The 19,362-nt window shown below is 56.7% G+C and overlaps 2 protein-coding genes across 7 annotated transcripts in view; one reads left to right on the top strand and one right to left on the bottom strand.

Moving 5' to 3' along the window:
• The window catches only part of PLK1 (polo like kinase 1), a 14,113-nt gene extending 9,139 nt beyond the window's left edge, over positions 1–4,974 (top strand). The window contains exons 6-10 of the mRNA XM_002711849.5: positions 2,532–2,687; positions 3,671–3,748; positions 3,889–4,043; positions 4,130–4,312; positions 4,471–4,974. Of these exons, the coding sequence (XP_002711895.1) occupies positions 2,532–2,687; positions 3,671–3,748; positions 3,889–4,043; positions 4,130–4,312; positions 4,471–4,677 (779 nt within the window). The 3' untranslated portion in view covers positions 4,678–4,974. The remainder of the gene's footprint in view (positions 1–2,531; positions 2,688–3,670; positions 3,749–3,888; positions 4,044–4,129; positions 4,313–4,470) is intronic.
• Positions 4,915–19,362, bottom strand: ERN2 (endoplasmic reticulum to nucleus signaling 2). 6 transcript variants are annotated; one of them, XM_008257890.4, is made up of 22 exons: positions 19,183–19,362; positions 17,413–17,518; positions 17,006–17,039; positions 16,669–16,741; positions 14,801–14,873; positions 14,546–14,653; positions 14,151–14,252; positions 13,001–13,265; positions 11,926–12,004; positions 11,685–11,832; positions 11,473–11,594; positions 10,317–10,472; positions 9,957–10,122; positions 8,016–8,100; positions 7,693–7,882; positions 7,509–7,608; positions 7,224–7,420; positions 6,439–6,586; positions 6,221–6,348; positions 5,587–5,710; positions 5,435–5,502; positions 4,915–5,348 (listed from the first exon to the last, which is right to left on the bottom strand). In XM_008257890.4, the coding sequence occupies exons 1-22, from the start codon at positions 19,279–19,281 to the stop codon at positions 5,136–5,138; spliced, it is 2,784 nt and encodes a 927-aa protein (XP_008256112.3). In that variant the 5' UTR covers positions 19,282–19,362; the 3' UTR covers positions 4,915–5,135. The 6 variants fall into 6 exon arrangements, 5 of the variants coding, with proteins under 5 accessions (XP_008256112.3, XP_069920679.1, XP_069920680.1 ...); XM_070064578.1 differs by having other exon boundaries at positions 9,957–10,116; XM_070064579.1 differs by having other exon boundaries at positions 9,957–10,050.

Raw genomic sequence — 19,362 nt, 5'->3', positions numbered from 1 at the left:
GGTCTCCCATGCGGGTGCAGGGCCCAAGGACCTGGGCCATCCTCCACTGTACTCCCGGGCCACAGCAGAGAGCTGGACAGGAAGAGGAGCAACCAGGACAGAATCCAGCACCCCAGCCGGGACTAGAACCTGGGGTGCCAGCACCACAGGTGGAGGATTAGCCTAGTGAGCCGCGGCGCCGGCTCCATGTAGTCTATCAGGGGTACACATTGATTTTTTTTTTCTCTTGTTAGTGGTGGTGTTTATTAACTGTGATCACTTGGTTACCGTGGCATCTGATGGGTTTCTCTTATTTTTATCTGAGAGAGAGAAAGCTCTCATCCACTGGTTTGTTGCCCAAATGCCTGCAACAGCTGGGTCTGAGCTAAGGCTGGAGCCAGGAGCTCGGTCCAGGCCTCCCATGTCAGTGGCAGGGACCCAGTTACTTGAGCCATTGCCAGTGCCTCGGAGGGTCTGCATTAGCAGGAAGTGGTGAGTCAGGTGACACGCAGGTGTCCTAACCGATGTATGACTGCTAGGCTCAGTGTCCCGTGCCGAGTTTAGCGCCCACGGCGGGGCCTGCCTGCAGCAGTGCTCACTGTGTTCTCGTGCTCTTTCTTTTCCCTGCTCCTGCGTTTCACTAGTTGGCCCTCTAAGGAAGAGCTGGCCCTCTCCTTGTTTGCTTATTTATGTCAGTAATGAACTCAAGGATTGTTTATTTTGTTCTTTGGGCTATATTAATATAATACTGGGGTTTTTTAAGGATTACTTTTCAGTTTAATTTTGAACTTACAGCTTTTTTTAAAAACAAAAAACTTCATGGATGTTTTCAACTTTACCCAAAGGCAGAGAGAAGTGTGCCGTGACTCCCCACGTGTTCGTCATCCGTTGTCAGTAGTTACCAGCACAGCTACTAGATTTTGATCTGTTCCATACCTTCCTCCTCCTCCCCTTTTTTCCTAGTTTTTAAAGCAAATCCCTAATATGTTACTATTTCATGCTTGCATACCTGTCACAGCATAGTTTTTTTCTTAATTGAAAACTTCTTTTAGGAAATATTTCAGGAGAATTAGACATGTTGGTGGGGAAAAGAATTAAACATTTAAGTATAAAGATAGTAATATCCATGCTTACTACCACCCAAATAAAACCAACTCCTTTGACTTATATAGAAGTACATAAACAGATTCTGGGGGTGGAAAAAGTTCCCATTTTCACTGAAAAGCAACTGAATCCATTCCACTGAGGGGTTGTAATTACTCATCCTCCTGACCCCCCAACTTCTGGGATGCTAAAAATACTTGTATGTTTATATGGATATTTATTTTTAGTTATTTGAAAGTTGGGGGCAGGGTGGGTGTGGTGCTGCTGTGGGTTAGGGTGATGCTTGTAGAGCCCATATCAGACCTCCTGTGTGAGTCCTGGATGTTCAGCTTCTGATCCAACTTTTTGTTAATGCACTTGGGCAGGCAGCAGAAGATGGTCCAAGTACTTAGGTCCCTGCCACTGATGTGGGGGGGAGACCAAGATGGAGTTCCTGGCTTCTGGCTTTAGCCTGGCCCAGACCTGGCTGTAATAACCACTTGGGGAGGCCGGCGCCGTGGCTCAGTAGGCTAATCCTCCGCCTGCGGCGCCAGTACCCCGGGTTCTAGTCCCGGTCGGGGTGCTAGATTCTGTACTGGTTGCTCCTCTTCCTGTCCAGCTCTTTGCTGTGGCCCGGGAAGGCAGTGGAGGATGGTCCAAGTGCTTGGGCCCTGCACCCGCATGGGAGACCAGGAGGAAGCACCTGGCTCCTGGCTTTGGATCAGTGTAGCGCGCCAGCCGTAGCAGCCATTTGGAGGGTGAACCAACAGAAAGAAGACCTTTCTCTCTGTCTCTTTCTGTGTCTAACTCTGCCTGTCAAAAAAAAAAAAAAAAAAAAAAAAAGCCACTTGGGGGGTGAACCCCAGGAAGGTCTGTCTCTTTATTTTTCATTTATTTATTTAAGAAAGAGAGACAGAAAACAAAGATCTTTCCCCCCAAATGCTGACAAGAGTTGGGGTTGGTCCAGGCCAAAGCTGGGAGCCTTAAATTCAATCCAGGTCTTCCATCTAAGAGGTGGGGCCCCAAGTACTTGCATTAGCAGCGTGTGCATTAGGAGGAAGCTGGAATCGGGAACAGAGCTGGGACCTGGACCCAGGCACTCTGATACGGGATGTGGGCGTCCCAAGTCGTACCTTAGTGGCTGCATCCAATGCCTGACCTGAAGACGCTTGCGATGGTTTGCTTCAAGGTGAAGAAACACTCTGAGTTGTTTCTCTGAGTGATGGGTGGTGTCTGGACAGGGCCGTGCCCTGGGAGTCTTGAGCCCTGTGACCTCCCAGAGGGCACCACATACCTTCGCACGAGTACGGCAGCTGTTACTCTAATAACCCGGCTCTGACTCAGTTTCCCCAAAACAATGGTAGCCAAAAGATTTTTTTCCCTTGGGGAAGGAAGCCAGCTGCAACAAGAAGCCCGGAGCCCTGGCAGCCCCCGTTTTTGTGCCTGACTGTTGACTGTTGCCTTCCTAGGCTTGGAGAACCCCTTGCCGGAACGTCCCCGGGAGAAAGAGGAACCTGTGGTCCGGGAGACGAATGAGGCGGTGGAGTGCCACCTCAGTGACATGCTGCAGCAGCTGCACAGTGTGAACGCCTCCAAGCCCTCCGAGCGCGGGCTGGTGCGGCAAGGTGGGGACCGCGCGTGCGCCGAGGACGTGTGCCCAGGGCATCTGGGGAGGGCAGGGACAGTGCTGACTCATCCTGGCCCCTGTCTCCATGGTACTTTTTTTTCCCTCCACGTCCTGTAGCTCAAAACCCAAATGAGTTTGCCTGACGTGCAGGGCCCGCCATGGTGTGGCTCCTGCCTTCACTTCTGAGCCACGTCTTATGCGACAGATACTCCATCTTCCAGCACCTTGAGGTGCACCTTCGTAGAGCCACACGCACTGTGTTGTGCTCTGTGAGTCCCTGTCGATCGCTCAAGACAGTTGACACAACAGCTACAGATGTGCTGCAGGCGCAGGGCTTTTGCTTGGACCACTCCCTGCCCCTGGAGCACACTCGCCCTAGACACCTGCGTGGCTCACTCTGTCACCTCCGTCACACATCTGCTCTGATGTCCCCTCCATAAGCATCTCCCAGCAGCTGCTGCTGGCACAGGGCAACCCCCTGCCTGCCTTATGGTTCCTCACAACACTTCTCACCCAACAAACACCAACATGTCCTTTATTTAATGTAAGGAATTTGGTGCAGGCACTGAACATAGAATTTTAGTATATTTGGAATTGTCTTTCTGGTCACTGTTTCTTAATTGCGGCACACTGGAAAACCAGATAACTCATCAGCCACTGAGTTACCATGATAGAAATAGCTTACAAATCTGGTCCACACAGAATTAGCAGTTTAGCGTTTGTCCCTACAACTAAAATGTAAGTTCTGTGAAGGCTGGGTTTTCCTCTCCCTGTACCACCCACAGGGCCTGGCTCTCTGTAGGCCCTGGATCACTGGGCCAACTGAATGAAGGGGTGAATGACCCCTGGGCCCCGTTCTGTGACTTGGTGCTCAGATGGCTGAGCCCGGGTGCGGTGCCCGACAAGCTTCTCTGGCGAGGGCTATGTGAGTCGACCCAGAGGGAAGAGCCCAGTCCTGACTTCTGTCTCTTTCTGTTCCAGAGGAGGCCGAGGATCCCGCCTGCATCCCCATCTTCTGGGTCAGCAAGTGGGTGGACTACTCGGACAAGTATGGCCTCGGTAGGTGTCTCCGGAGGCAGGGCTGCTCAGTCGTCACAGGCACTGGCCTCTCTGGGCTCGCGAGTCTTCTCTCAGCACTGTCCTGTTCCACCCCTGGCTTCCCGCCCCCCGTTTCTGAGCCTCCCTCCGCCCACTGCCAGGCTACCAGCTGTGTGACAACAGCGTGGGGGTGCTCTTCAACGACTCCACCCGCCTGATCCTCTACAACGACGGCGACAGCCTGCAGTACATAGAGCGAGACGGCACCGAGTCCTACCTCACCGTGAGTTCCCACCCCAACTCCCTGATGAAGAAGGTGAGTGTTGGCTGGCCCCCGGGCTGGCTGCTGTCGGGGATGGTGCCAGAGGCCAGGCTCTCCAACCCCCGCTGCTCTCCAACCAGATCACCCTCCTGAAGTACTTCCGCAATTACATGAGCGAGCACTTGCTGAAGGCAGGCGCCAACATCACACCGCGGGAAGGCGACGAGCTGGCCCGGCTGCCCTACCTGCGGACCTGGTTCCGCACCCGCAGCGCCATCATCCTGCACCTCAGCAATGGCACCGTGCAGATCAACTTCTTCCAGGTGAGCCTGCCAGCGACCCCCGTGACCGGGTCGGGAGTAGGCAGCCCGGGCGCCTGTACGACGGGTTTCAAGTGAGGGGGCTTCCTCCTCCCCTGCCAGTCGGGGTGTCTGATCCCCCCACACGCCGTAAGCAGCGCTGGGTCTACAATTCCTTCCAGGATCACACCAAGCTCATCCTGTGCCCCCTGATGGCTGCTGTGACCTACATCGATGAGAAGCGGGACTTCCGCACGTACCGCCTGAGCCTCCTGGAGGAGTACGGCTGCTGCAAGGAGCTGGCCAGCCGTCTGCGCTACGCCCGCACCATGGTGGACAAGCTGCTGAGCTCACGCTCCGCCAGCAACCGCCTCAAGGCCTCCTCCTAGGCCCCCCAGCCCCTCCGGACTGGTGCCCCTTCACCCCCATCTGCACCCGGGGCTGCACTGGTTGGCGCCCATGGTGCTGTTTCCGTAATGTGCCCCCCAGCCCTGGGGGCTGGGCCGAGAGCCACATCAATGTGGAGGTAGGGTTGCTGTGTAAGTTATTTTTGTACATGTTCGGGTGCGGGTTCGGTAGCCTCTTCCCCTTCCCTCTCAACCCCGCCGTATGAATTGTACAGAATATTTCTATTGAATTTGGGACTGTCCTTTGACTTTATATACATTAAACATATGTGAATCTTCGTTGCCTCTTGTGTTCCCTGAGTGGTGCGTAGTCCCTGGGCTCCCCTGTGGCAGCCCCAGGCTGTCGAGCCCCTGCCGGTCCTTCCTGCAGGCCAGCGACAGCCACAGGCCCAACTCCTGGGCCGGATGGCACAGAGATTGCCTCTGGCCCCCAGCCCACGTCAGCTCCCAGCAGCCCCTGGGCATGGCTCCCTGGCCTCCGAGGCCGGCGGGTAATAGGGCAAGAAGAGGCTTTGGGAGGCGCAGCTCCTCATGGCCTGGTGCGTGTGCAGGAGCAGCCGGGGGAAGCGGCGGGTGAAGTACTGCACGAAGCTGTCGGGAACTTGGCCCAGCGCCTGCTGCACGTCTGCTGGCAGCTCCCTGTAGTGGTGCTTCTGGAGACCGGGAGGGCAGAGAGCCCCGGCTCAGCTGTGGCCTGGCCTCCCCAAGACCCAGGCCGCCCCCAGGCCCTGGGACACACCTTGTTCCTCATGGCGCGGAGCAGGTCTCGCACGGACGTCCCTTTGTACGACCGGAACCTTCTCAGATCTATGGGCCGGAAGACCAGAGGCAGAGCTGATCCCATGGGAACAGGGCTGCCCCTCAGCCCAGCCCTGCCCAAGGGCGCCCTACCTGTCTGCAGCGGTGCGGAAATGTGCCTGTGCCAGTTGTGCCGGACCACCGCGCAGCCTCCCGCCTCCAGCGCCACCACCAGGGGCCCCTGCTCGGGCTCCTTCTCCAGCCAGTCGCTGACGTCCTAGGACCCCAGAGCTGCTAAGCCTGGCGACTGCTAGCAGAGGCCAAGAGAGTGTCGTGTGGCTTGGGGGAGTGAAGCAGCAGAAGCTTCTTGGGTCAGGATGGTAAGGATCACTGGAGGGGGGGCAGCTTCTCTGTGATTTATCCGGACCTATGCTGCTCCCATTCTGCAGATGAGCACACTCGAGGCTCAGAGGCACAAAGTCCTCTGTTCAAGGTCACCCAGGTGGAATGTACCACCTGAGCATGGGTGTGGCCTACGAGATGAATTCAGGGGGAAAGGAGTGGGGTGGATTCCCATCCAGGGGACAACCAGGTAACGAGTGGACCATGGCGGGCCAAGATGGTGACGGCCAGGAGTCCAGGCTCTCTGCTGGTTTGGCTCAGGAGCCAGGCTGCCTGCCAGGGTGCTACTGCTGTTACCACCCCAGCCAATCTGCCTCCCCCCTTTCTTGCTTCTCAGGACCAGAACGTGGGGCTCCAGGGGGCCCTTCCCAAGATTTCCTCTGACCTGGAAGAACTGGAGCTGCTTGGCCGGGCTCCAAAAGAAGGGGTGGGCCAGCACCTGGGAGGCGGAGGGGCGGGCCTGGGGTGTGGGGCTCAGCATGGCTTCCACCAGGTCCCGGGAGATGACCTTGTCTGGAGGACGGAAGGGGAGGGATGGCTTCAGGCCTGCCGGGCCTCACGCCCTTCCTCCTCCCCTCTGGGCCAGGCCCAGGCCTCCCTCACCGTGAGCCTCTTCCTCCAGGTGAGCCAGGCAGGGAGCCCCCACGAGGATGTTGGCTTGGCGATAAAGACTCTCCCCGAAGGGGTGGCTGCCGCCAGAAAGCACGTAGTAGAAGACGCAGCCTGCCGAGAAGATGTCCACGGCGCTGGTCTAGGGGCCAGAGATGAGCGTAAGGAGGACTCTCCGCTTCCGGGACGTCGGCCTGCGGCCTGGCTAAGCTCTCTCCCAGGGGCCCATACAGCAGCCAGCAGGTTGGTTCCAACTAGGACTGACGGAAGCTCCCTGGCGGCAGCCCCTTGGCTCTGAAGCCCCTCCCCTCTGCACCACTGAATGAAGCCAATGGCTCTGTGCAATGGTGCTAGCTCATCTGATGCCCCAGAACCCTTGAGACCAATGGCTCTTGGCCACGGTTCCAGATTAAAATCAGCTGGGCTCCTACCCCAGGCCAATCAATCAGTGTGGGGCCGGTGAAGCAAATGAGAACTGAAAACCGTTTTTTAGCTCGAGGTTTCTGGACCTTGGCACTGTTGTCGTGTGGTCCAGATCATTGCTGTCCTGGGCACTGCCGGGGTGCTCAGCACCATCCCTGGCCTCCACCCACCAGATGCCACCAGCACCAAAGTCCTGGCAAACAAAAATCCCCCCAGACATTGCCTGACGTCTCCCTGGGTGGCACAGTAGTCCCCGATGGAGACTCTGTCGTACGGCAGGTCCCCAAGGGCCTCCCCAGGAGGAGATCTGGGGCAGGGAGGGGTTCCTGCAGCCTGGGGCACGTGGGGAGACTCACAGGACTGGCTGGGGGTTGCTTTAGGAACTCGGGTGCCATCCAGCCTTCCGTGCCAGGGATGCCCGAGCGGAGGCTGAAGCTACGGCGGCCGGCAGGCAGCTTCTTGCAGAGCCCGAAATCAGAGAGCACCACCCGGCCTCGGCCCTGGCTGTCAGGCCCGGCAATGAGGATGTTGCCCGGCTTGAGGTCCCGGTGCACTGCGGGAGCAGAGAGAGCAAGCGAGCTGACCGCGGAGGGAGGAGTGTGAGAGGCTGGGGATGGGGGAGGCAGGCGCATGGCAGGTACCTATGTGCAAGGCGTGCAGGTGAGCCAGGCCAGACATCAGCTGCTGTAACACCGTCTCGGGCCCCAGGCCCCAGCGGTCCAGGTCTGGGTTTTTCACGTACTGAGGAGCAAAGCGTCTCACTAAGGGCAGTCCGCAGCCTCCCTCTGGGCCACCCGCCCCGCCCTTGTTGAGCTCCCGGCTCACCTCCTGCAAGGAGGCCCTGCAGAGCTCCAAGGCGATGTAGTGGAACTGGGGTCCCCGCTCGGTGCAGAAGTAGCGCAGCACGTTGGGGTGCCTGTCGGACTCCTGCAGCAGCTGGACCTCACGCTGCACCAGGCTGAAGCACTCGCGGAGGAGCCGCTTGACGGCCACTGCCCGCCCCTCAAACTGTCCCCTGGGCGATGAGGCAGGGCAGGGGGCTCAGAGAGGGTAGGAACGGGTGAGCAAGAGACCCCCCCTCCAGCCACACCTCCTTGGGGAGTCTTTGAAAGCATGACCTCCCCGGGGGGCAGCGCACTGCCACTCACCGGAAAACGAAAGTGCCGCCAGCCCCGCGGCCCAGCACGTCCTTGGGGTCGAAGGAAATCTTCCCCACTACGGTGAGCTGCTCGGCTGCGGAGAGGCGGGTGGCGTCTCAGGAGCTGGTGCTCACCGCCGGCAGCCACCCTCAGCCTGCCAGGGCTGTGCACGCTTGGCTAAGTTCTTGCCGCCCCTGCCACCCTGACCTTTCTCTGCATTTCACCCTTCTGTGCTCAGCCTGGTGCTGTTGTAAACAAAGACCACGGGGCCTGGGGGCCAGGCTGCCTGATGCTGCCACTTCTCTTTGTGTGTGCTTGGCTGGCACTCCTTAACCACTGAGCCCTTGGCTTCCAAACAGGGCTAGTGTCGGGGCCAACATTGTGGCGTAGTAGGTTAAGCCTGCAGTGCCAGCATCCCATATGGGTGCTGGTTCGAGTCCCGGCTGCTCTTCTTCCGATCCAGTTCCCTGCTGATGACCCGAGAAAGCAGTAGAAGATGGCCAAAGTGCTTGGGCTCCCGCACCCACGTGGGAGACCCAGAAGAAGCTCCTGGCTCCTGGTTTTGTGTCGGCTCCAGCTGTTGTAGCCATGTGGGGAGATCGAAGACTTCTCTCTCTGTCTCTCCCTTTCTTTGACTGTAACTATGCCTCTCAAGTAAATAAATAAATCCTATTTAAAAAATTATCTCCTCTCTCATTTCTCCCAGTTCCACCAGCTGTAATGGGATCCTCTAAGCTGAGGTGGGATCGGCTTCAAACGAGCAGGTGAATTGTGGCAGCTGAAGCTTGATGAGAGTTGACAGGAGCCAAAGGAAAGATGGGCCCAGACAGGGCAGGAAGGCAGGGATGCTGGGATGCCAAGCCGTCCCAGGGTTAGTGCCAGAGTGGCAGGAACCCCAGACAGCCCCAGCTGCCCGCTGAAGATGGGTAAGACTGGCTCAGGTAGGTGCAGGTCTATAGGTACAGACGGTTACCACTCCTCCAGGTATGGCAGAGATGGCAGAATGGGCTGTGCCCTGCTCAGCTCCACACACAGTGAAATGGACAAGGGTGCTCCAGAAAGCCCATGGGAAATGGAATTAAGAGACCAGTTTGGGGGCAGGTGCTGGGAGCAGGAAGTTAAGCCACCTGCATCCCATATCAGCGTGCCTGGTTCAAGTCCCAGCTACTCTGCTTCCAGTCCACCCTCCGCTTGCTGATGCACCCAAGGCAGCGGATGATGGCTCATTCAAGTACTTGGGTTCCTGCCACCCACATCATACATAGGAGACCCGGATGGAGTTCCCGGCCCAGCCTTCACGACTGTGGGCATTTGGGGAGTGAACCAGCAGATGAAAGATCTCCGTCTCCCTCTCTCTCTCCTGTCATTCTGTCTTTCAAATTATATATATATATATATATACACACACATATATATATATGTATATATATTTTAAATCCCTGGAGTGGGAAAGGTACAGTGTGTGCCTCGGTGTTCACCATCACAGTTTCCAGATAGAATACTATGTTTAACACAAATGTTAGTAAAATCACCTAGGTATGATTTATTGGTAATGATGACCGTGACCTCCCACTGCCAGTGAGTGATGGAATGGGGTGGGTGTTATGACTCCCATTTGACGGATGAGGAAACTGAAGTTCAGAGTCCAACAACTCGTGAAAGTTGACAGAGTTACTCTACACCTGGTTCTACCTATGCCCAGAGCCCCTGGAAATAATAACAATGATGTGGACACCCGCCGAGGGTGCAGCAGGCACTGTTTGCAGCACTCGTCTCAACTTATTTAGGCTTAAGCATTCCCCGGAACCCCAGGCTTAAACCTCCCTAGGACCCTGAGTGCGATCCTGACTCCTTGCTCACAACCACCCAAGTCCCTAATGAGTAAAAAAAAGACTTTGAACTTGAACTTGCTCCTCCCTTGTCTCCGCCCCTGGCCCCGCCCCAGCTCACCTTCAGGGTCACCAAATGTCTGGGTTTGCTCCGAGGGGCTTTGAAGTCTCCTCTGGCCCTGTAGGGTGGCCCCTGAGGGCGGGGCCAGGGCTTCCTGTGAGAGGTGAGAAGGGCCTGGGACTGCAGGGGGAGTTTCCCGCTGCTTCTCCGCCAGCTGCTGCTGTTGCTGCAACACAAGGGCTTAGAGAGAGCTCAGCCCTGGTCAGGGCTGCCCCGTTCCAGCCCAGCCTCTGTGCTGGGGACACTAGCAGAGGCTTGGGCCAAATCTGGAGTTGGATGGAGGACGACACTGCTGGGTGGCTTAGGAGAGGAGAAGCGGATTCCCTCAGGGCGCTCCTGGGGTCAAGGTGAGGGGCTCACCTGCTTCAGGAGCAGGAGGATCCAGCCTCCCAGGAGCACCGCAGTGAGGCTCGCTGCCAGCAGGTCTTGGGGGCCCAGGCTGGAATCGGAGTCTGGACTTTTCTCTTCAGGATGCAGCTCCAGGTTCCAAGATTCCTCCCGGCTCAGGCTCAGAAGCTGGGGACAACAGGGCGCTCCCTGTTGACACCCCCCCCAAATCGTGGAACCCCTAGCGCTTCTTCGTCATCCAGTCCAGGGCCAGGCTTAGCAAAAGGGGCGTGGGGAAAAGGGGCATGGTGCTCTCCGCAGTCCTGGACCATCCTGGTGGCCAGGAGAGTGGTTTTCCAAACCCCGCCGATGAGCAGCAGCGCACGAGATAGACTTAAAAAACACAGACGTCCACCCCAAGAGGCTCTGAACTTGCTGGGTCTGGGGTAGGCTCCCAGGCTATTCTGATGAGCAGCCTGATTTGAGAATTATTGCTCCAGGTCACGGCTTTGAACTACTGCTGGTTCTTGTCCAACTCTCTCCCAGAAGAGCGTTTTTTTTTCTCTTGTCAGTTTCCCACTTGATAAACATTTTTTTTTTTTTTTGGACAGGCAGATTTAGACAGTGAGAGAGAGACAGAGAGAAAGGTCTTCCTTCTATTGGTTCACCTCCCAAATGGCCGCTACGGCTGGCGCACTGTGCCGATCCGAAGCCAGGAGCCAGGTGCTTCCTCCTGGTCTCCCATGCGGGTGCAGGGCCCAAGCACTTGGGCCATCCTCCACTGCCCTCCCGGGCCACAGCAGAGAGCTGGACTAGAAGAGGAGCAACCGGGACAGGACCAGTGCCCCAACCGGGACTAGAACTCGGGGTACTGGCACCGCAGGTGGAGGATTAGCCTAGTGAGTCATGGCGCCGGCCACTTGATAAACATTTAACAATTTATTCACCAAGGAAGAATAAAAACAAAAACAAAAACAAAAAACCTGTGGCCCATGTTTCATTAGGTGGCTGGTATCTTCTAATATTTCAGGCAGTGACAAAAACAATAGCAAAAATGTTTATCTTCGGGGAAATTAAGTGAGGTCAATTGACCCTGCCCCAGGTGTGACTGCTAGCAGCTGGAGAAGTTCCAAGGGCTGCACACCCACCTGCTGGGCACCTCCGTACTCTCGACCTGTCTAGCACTGACCTCCAGGAACAGGGCTGGGGCACGGGTGCTCTCTGGGGGTCTCGTCTCTGCAGACGCGCTTGCTGACGTAGGATGGACCCTCAGCATGGTGGTGTGCAGGACCGGGGGTGGCTCGTGGTGTCCTAGAGGCAAGTCAGAGGGCTGAAGGTGACCTCAGCCTCCTAGCTGGAAGCCTCACTCCCAGGTCCTTTGTCTTCATCCGGGGATCTCACCGATGAGCAGCCACTGGCTGGGGAGGGCCACGCTGCCTGACGGGTATCGGACAGCAGTGCTGGGTGAGCCCTCTCGCTCCCCCGACACTTGAACTGTCACCTCCTCCGTGGTGGGGCCATTCGTGGGGGCCAGGGTCAGTCCACGAGGCTATGGCAGAAGATGGAGAGCCATGAGCGAGGGCGGGGGCCTCTTCTCTCCCTTCACCCCCTGTTTGCAGCCCACTGCGAGACCCCTTCTCACCACTAGGGCCACCCCTGTGTGGACCAGTGCTTTGGAGACGTAGAAGCCTGCCTCCTCCTTCCCGACATATAGTGTCATCCTAATGGGGAGAAGACAAAGGGAGAAAGATGAGTGACAATGGTGGATGGTTCCAGCTCCTACTGTATCCGTGCTCATGCGTAGTCTCTTCACACTGACCCTGACCTTGGCCATGTGACTTGCTTTAGCCAAGGAGACAACAGCAAATGTGACACAAGCAGAGGCCTGGAAAGGGCAGGTGCACTGGGGTTTGCCCTCTCGTGTTCTTCTTTGGAACCCGGGACTCCGTGTAAGGGATTCAGGCTTGCCTGCTGGGGGCATGTCAGATGTGATGAGCTGAAATGAACTATTCTGTCTGATGCCCCAAGGCCAGAGAGTCCACCAGGTGTGAGCCGGGCTGGTGAGGCCATCCTAGTCTCCAGCTGACTGCAGAGAACCATAGATTATTGAAAATAACGGGACCAGCACTGTGGCATAGCAAGTAGAGCTGCCGCCTGCAGTGCCGGCATCCCATATGGGCGCTGGTTCGAGTCCCAGCTGCTACAATTCCGATCAATTTCTCTCCTATTGCCCTCTATCCTACTATACTTTAACATGTCTGTTTCCCCCACTAGACTCTGAGACTCCAGTAGGCAGAAACAGGGCTGTGTGATTTACTGTTGCATCCCTAGAGCTTGGCACATTGTAAGTGCTCAACTAATATTTGTGGCGTGAATTAAATGAATAGGCAACCCATGATTTTCCAGTCTGATTCCCATCTTGGGAGATACTAAGGTATCAGATGCGTGATCAGGAAGGTGATATTTAAAGTATCTAAGAACCAATAAGATGCAGCACCTACCACTCAGAGCGGGCTGAGACCCAGACCACAGTTCACCCCAGCAGTTTCTAGGCACTGGGGCCATCCAGGGGCTCTGGGGGCACCTAAGGGGTGCACTCTTTTGGCCCCTGGTTCAGCTATATTGTTGCGCAGCACTGAGCACAATTCCTGGCCACTGGGCCTGGGCTGCAGCACCTTCAGAAGCCCCCTTCCCGGGCCCCAGGCATAGGCACCTACAGAAGCTGGGTGTCCAAGGCGGAGAAATGGGTGGCTGCGTCCTGGGGGCCCACAGCTGGCAGGCGGATGTGGCCCCAGCGGAGGGCGAGGAAGTGCAGGGTGTCCCGAGCCAGCGTGAGATGGGGCAGCTGGCGCAGGCCATCCTGGTGCCAGGCGTAGATGCCCATCACAGGCACACCCAAGTCCTGCGTCCACAGCACCGTTCCACTGCCGGGGTCCACGGTCAGCAGCAGGCCCATCCCGCAGGATGCCAGGTGGCTCATGTCTGCCAAGAAAGGAGCCCCGGGAGCTGTGGTCAGGGAGCTCTAAGATTTGGGGCGGTTTGTATGCAAACTCTGTAGTCACCATACAGTGTGGCCTGAGAGCACCCTTAGGGTGGGCCATCCGGAGGGGGGGGTCCTTCAGGTGTGTGGAGGTCAGCAGAGGTCACCTGGAGGGCTATCAGGATGTGGGGAGGTCAGAGTTCATGGGGTCCCTTTGAACATGAGGGGGATCAGTCAGGATCATCCAGAGGTGACTCGGGTGTGGGACATGGGGTGGCCACACGTGGTCGGTTTGGCGGTCACCAGGATGGGTTGATAAGGTGGCCTGGAGGCATACAGGTTGCATGGGAGTCACCTGGAGTGTGAATGGGGTGAGTCTGGCGTTCCTGGGGGTGCCACTTGTGATGTGGCAGGGTCACTTGCGTGGCGCCTCAAGCAAAAGGATGGAGTCAGGGTTTGTAGGGTTACTAGGGGCACCTGTGAGGTCACCTGGGCAGCTGGATTGGACAGGCACCATGGCAAGGGGTGGCCAGGGTTATTGTGGGGAATCGTTTGGAGGAGAGGTCACTTGGGGTCATCTTCCAGGGGCCACTCAACAGGCAGGGATTGGTTAGGACACAGGGGGTTGCTCCGGGTGAGTGTGTGTGTTGTTGGGCTCATTCAGGACACGGAGAATCACCCAGCGTGAGGATGCTGAGGGGTGAGCCATGGCAGATGGGGGTCAGTCCAGGTGTCGAGGGGGGTCCCTCGGGGCCATCAGGGTTGTCATTCAGGGAGAGAGGTCAGGTAGATCAGAGCACGAGTGGGATTTGGTTGTGGATGCCAATCAGAGTTTCCCGAGTTGTGGCGCCTGTGCCGAGGTGGGGTCCAGGGCAAGTGGCACTCACATCTCCCAGGGGAGCCATCCACAGGGGCTACTGAGTAGCGGCGGTAGGTGATGTTCCAGCGCAGGGCCCGGGCCCGGGGGTCGTGCATGGTGACCGTGTACTCTGGGGACCCCCAGAAACAAGGTCACCAGGAATGCCCGTGTGATGCCTCTCCCACCCACACTCCCATCCCGGGGGCCATTCCTCCTGGGGTGGGGGTGGGGGCCTCCCCAACATCACAATGGTAGAGGCCAGCACGACCTTGTCTGCTTCTGTATCCCCAAGAGTACTCAGCGGAACGTTTGTTGATGACTGATAGATTGGCCTGGCTTCAACATGGACAGCCATAGCCAGTAGGGGAAGAACAAAAGGCTGGACTGCCCAGGGCTCGGGGAGCCAGCTGGGGCCCAACTCACGTGTTCGGCCGATGTAGAGGCGGGGAGTGGACGGACCCTCTGTGGTCAGGGTCATCTGGGTCTCCCCTGACTCAGGGTCCACCACAAACCAGGCGTCCTGTTTCCGGCCTGTAGAAGTAGAGAATGCACCAGCTTTCAAGATGGCGCAGGTGAGGGAGTGCGTCCTGAGACTCCTGTGCCCCTGCTGTTCCATCATGACCTAGGTCTCTGTCCCTGTGGCTGCACCTGGACCCCACGGGCTGGAGAGGTGCTCACCTGTGTAGAAGACCCCATCGGAGCTGCGGCAGGGAGAGGCGTGAACCAGCTCTGGGATGGTGAATGGAAGTTTCTAGGGAGATGGAAAAGTTCCAGAGAGTGTAGAAAGACTCCCAGCATTTCCCAGGTCAGGCACCCTTCGAAAGCTAACCCATTCCCTTAGCAACCTACCCATTAGGTGCCATTGTGAGTATTTCCATCCTCCAGGTAGGGAAATGGGCCCAGAGATGCTAAGTCACACGGCTAATGTCACACAGCCAGGCCTTGAACCCAAGCTGTCAGGCTCTGGAGCCAGCACACTTAACCAGTTCACTCCACAGCCTCTCCAAGGACTACTGAAAATCCTATAGCCAGTGACAAGGCACCACGTGATCCATTTGGTTCCTGTCTGACAACATCCTCAAAAGCACACAGAGAGACTCCAAAGTGTCAATGGGCCATGAAAGACTCAGCTGAGGAGCTGTGCTGGAATAATGGGGATCCTGGCCGGGTGTTGACTGTGAAGGGAGGTCTACCTTCCACCCCTCTCTGCCACACTCACGCCTGGGAATTGGACTTGTCTGGGTTGTGTGAGTGGGTGTCCTGCACTCTGACTTCCCGTTGGGTTTGAATAATGGGGCAGGCTGAGATCAGGTCACCTATGTCCCAGTTTCCTCTCCATTGAGCCACCTTGGGCTGGCTATGTCCCTCCACCAAAGACCTCAGTCCCATCAGGTGCCACCTCTGCACAGCTCCCTCTGGTCCAGGCTATGGTGACTGCTCCCTCCCCTTTCTCCAAGTCTTAGGGCTTAGGCACCCACTGTGAGCCATAGGATGCTGCACTATCCATTGTGGCTGGCCTTCTGTCTACACTTTTGTATGTAATCTCCTTAATACAACCTCCTTGGGGCTGGGGTTGTGGTGCATTTGCTTTTGACACTGGCATCGCATGTCAGAGAGCCAATTCCAGTCCCAGCTGCTCTACTTCTGATCCAGTTCCCTACTAATGTGCTTGGAAAGGCAGCAAAAATGGCCCAAATGTTTGGGCCTCTGCACCCACATGGGAGACCCAGATGGAATTTTGGGCTCCTGGTTTCCTTCTGGTCCAGCCCATTGTTTCTATTTGGGGAGTGAACCAGAAGATGGAAGGTCTTTCTCTATCTCTGTCTATCCTTCACTGTCACTCTACTTTTCAAATAAACAAATCTTTAATAAAGCTTCTGCAAGCTCACCTACTTGTGTCATATGTTTGCTGCTGGGACCTTAGCTGACTCACACACTAAGATCTCTTACCAAATGAGCTTCCTTAATCACATACAGCTACCCAACTCCTTTCTGGCAGGCTTCTCAACAGCGTGGTGAGAATCCTGACAAGACTCAAGGTCCAGTGGTCACCACCGAAAGTCAGTCAACCAAAGACCAACTTTCAGAAACAGAGCTGCCTAGCTGACCACCAGCTGACCAGACACACCGGAAAGCTCAGGAAGCACCAGCAGAAGAACCTCCCAGCTGAGCCCAGCCTAACTTTTCATCCCACCAAATTTTGAGTTGAATAAATTATTCGGGTTTAAAGCCTTTGAATTTGGAGGCAATTTATTGTTTATTAAAAACTGATGTGTACATTTCCCCTAAGACCCTCAGTGTCCCGGAGAAGCCCCTGGGGCAGCCTCAGAGGCCTGGGAGTCAGTCTGTTTTTTAGGTACAGCCAGAGCTCCCCTCACTCCTCTAATAGGTTCCTCTACATAGTTTTCCCATAATGCACTTGGTGCCCTTGCTTGCCTCCTCTGCAGGACAACCGGATTCCGACCACACTGCCCTGCCACCCCTCAATGCTCTGGCTGGTGGAAGTCCCAGCCCTCACCCTTCCCTGAGCTCTGCGGGATACGCACCATTAATCCCTGTTGCTTCTGGGTCCCCAGGATGTACAGGCTGCCATCAGCTGGGTCTGAGAGGAAGGCCGTTCTGTGGAGCGGAGATAAACATGGAGAAGGTTGGGCACAGACCCCCTCCTCCAGGAAGTCCCCTTTCTCCCCAACTTCTCAGCTAGCAGAAGCTTGCCCTTGCAGATTCCACACCTTGGAGCTCTACAATGTTCCCCCACATCACACCCAGACCCAATTCTCTTCCTGTGCTTCCAACATAACCCCCATCAGAGCTGTTCTCCCCCAACCATGGCTCCCCCATGCCCCGGCTGCCCTCTCCCTAAAAGGCCCCAGGTTGACTTACTCGGTGACATACATTGGTCCTTGGATGATGGGATCTGCAGGGACAGGGATGTGGAACATGAGTAGCCCCCTCCAGACTCTCGTGGAAAAGCATAGCTCATACTCACTGTGTGTTGACTGGGGATCCAACACCAAGCCCAGCACTTGACATGGATGCTATGTCACCCTTCCAAGAACTCCCCAAGGCAGAGTCATCACCCTTTGCCCCATTTTACAGATGAGGACACTGAGGCTCAGGGAGGTGAAGTAGCTTCCCCAACACCGCACAGCTGGTTAGTGGGAAGCTGCCTGCAGATACTGGGTGCAGGATTCTAGAGCCCATGTCCTTAACCTCTATGCCACCATCACTCCCCCCTCCTCCCCTAAACTAGGGGTCCAAGGAGGCAGGAGCAGCTACTCCATGCTCACCATCCTTCAGTGTCCACTTCAAGTCCCCTGTCTCTTTGTTCAGTGCGTGGAGGCTTCCGTCCAAGGTGGACACCAGTAGGAGGCTGTCTGGGCTGAGGGTCTGGGCCTGCCATGAGAAACAAGTCACTTACAGGGGCCTGTGGCCACCCTTGACCTTGGCTGTAAATCTCCTTCCTCCAGAGGCAGACCACGAAGGGGAGGAAGAATAACTGGAAAAACTGCTGGCTCCACCCATAACCTAGACCCTTAAGAGGGGAGCCACTGGGAACTGAGAGCTGAGGGCCAGTGTCTAAATTCCTACAGTGTCTAAATTCCAGGCACTGTGCCAATTCCTTCCCACCACCACCCCCAACCCCACCCCCAGTTCCTCCTGGTTTTCCAAAGCCTTTACAGAATGACTACCTGACCCTTATAGCTTCCCTAGGAGACTGACACCATTAGTCTACCCATTGCACAGATGAGGGAGACTGAGGCTTAGGAAGGTTGAGTAATTGGCCTAAAGCTGCCCAGATACTAAATGGCAATTGAGAATTTGAACTGCCCTGTATCTGACTCCAACACAGGTCCCCCTCTCATTTGTCACAATGGCTGCCTCTTTGGGGATGACCCTTTTTGCCTCCCCAAACTGGCCCGGCTGCTTTTGGTGCCAAGCTCCAGTGGGCCCCCCAACCAGGGCTTGGGGGGTGGCCGTGGGAGGGAGGCCCGGAGCCGCCTTTACATCTGGCCCCTGCTGGGCTCACTCGCCTGCTCCAGCCTCTCCTTGAGCAAACAGGGTGAGGCTGAGCTCGTAGCAGGAACTCCTACATCCGGGTGCCCCAGCTGCACCCCTGCAACAGCCACAGCCTGTGCCAGGCCCCCCAGGTTTGAGGTCAGGCTGACGGTGTGTAGTGGAGAGTTAGGACACTGCGTCTAGTTTTTTTTTTCTGGGTCTCAGTTTTGTCATCGGCAACATGGCGGGAGGGAGAAAGGTCTAGAGACAAGGCCACGACATGCTGCCCACCCTTGAGTTTGGCTTGACCATCACAGTCTGGGAACCTTGCTTTTCCTTAACAGCCAATATTTTTAAACATGGGAAGATTTCGCTTTTTAAAAACCCACGTTTTTCATTTTTCTAGAAACAACGGAACTGGCTACCCTTGGCTCACATTCTGAGTTGGCAGCTGTGGAACTGGACTCGGAGCTGGGGAAGAGGTGCAAAGGGTGCCCAGCCCTGCCATGGTCCTCCTAGCTCTGTGGGGCTCCAGGCTTGGGGGGGCGTAGGGAGGAGCAGGATGCCAGCCCGGGCTCCTTTGGTCTTCAAGCTGCAGTTCTGTAAGAACGTCTCTGCTGCTCTCCACGAGAGGGGGTTGGGGGGACCAGACCCCTACACCTCCTCTGGTTCGCTTATACCAGTTTCATCTTGGGTGACGTTGTGCCTTGCATTTCTCAGCAGACGGCACTTTAATTCATATTTTCAAAGGAAGCAGAGTTCCCCAGAACTTTAAAGCCAGACCCCCCCTCCTCCCCTGTGCTGTGCACCTGTCCCAGCTCCCCTCCCCCGCAGAAGAGGCGGAGTGCTCCAGCCACCAACGCCCTTCCACGCTGGCGTGCCACCTAGCCAGGTAGCTGTGGAGGAAGACTGACGACTCCTCAAACCTGGGGGGCTTTCATTAGCCAGGGGCGGATTTCAGACGATCCGGGGCCCGAGGGAGGGAGAGGCGTCCCCGAGCGAGCGCGCCCCAGCCCGCAGAAAACCCAACCTGGAGGCTCCGCATCCATCCCCGCTCTCACCTGTGGCCCGAGCGTCCCCAGCAGCGCCGCCACCTGGAGAAAGAGGAGCTGGAGCCGGAATGGGGGCCACGGCCCCGACCCCTGGACTGCGCTCTCCATTGCGCCCTGGGCACCGCAGGGCTGGCCCGGTCCCTCCGTGCCTCCGGGGGCCCGCCCGGCCGCCACGGGACCTGGAGGAGA

The sequence above is a fragment of the Oryctolagus cuniculus genome, chromosome 19 (genome assembly GCF_964237555.1).
Source record: "Oryctolagus cuniculus chromosome 19, mOryCun1.1, whole genome shotgun sequence".
Taxonomy (NCBI): Eukaryota; Metazoa; Chordata; class Mammalia; order Lagomorpha; family Leporidae; genus Oryctolagus; species Oryctolagus cuniculus.
The sequence above is the reverse complement of the archived record's forward strand: the minus strand, read 5'-3'. Positions and strand labels throughout refer to the sequence as shown.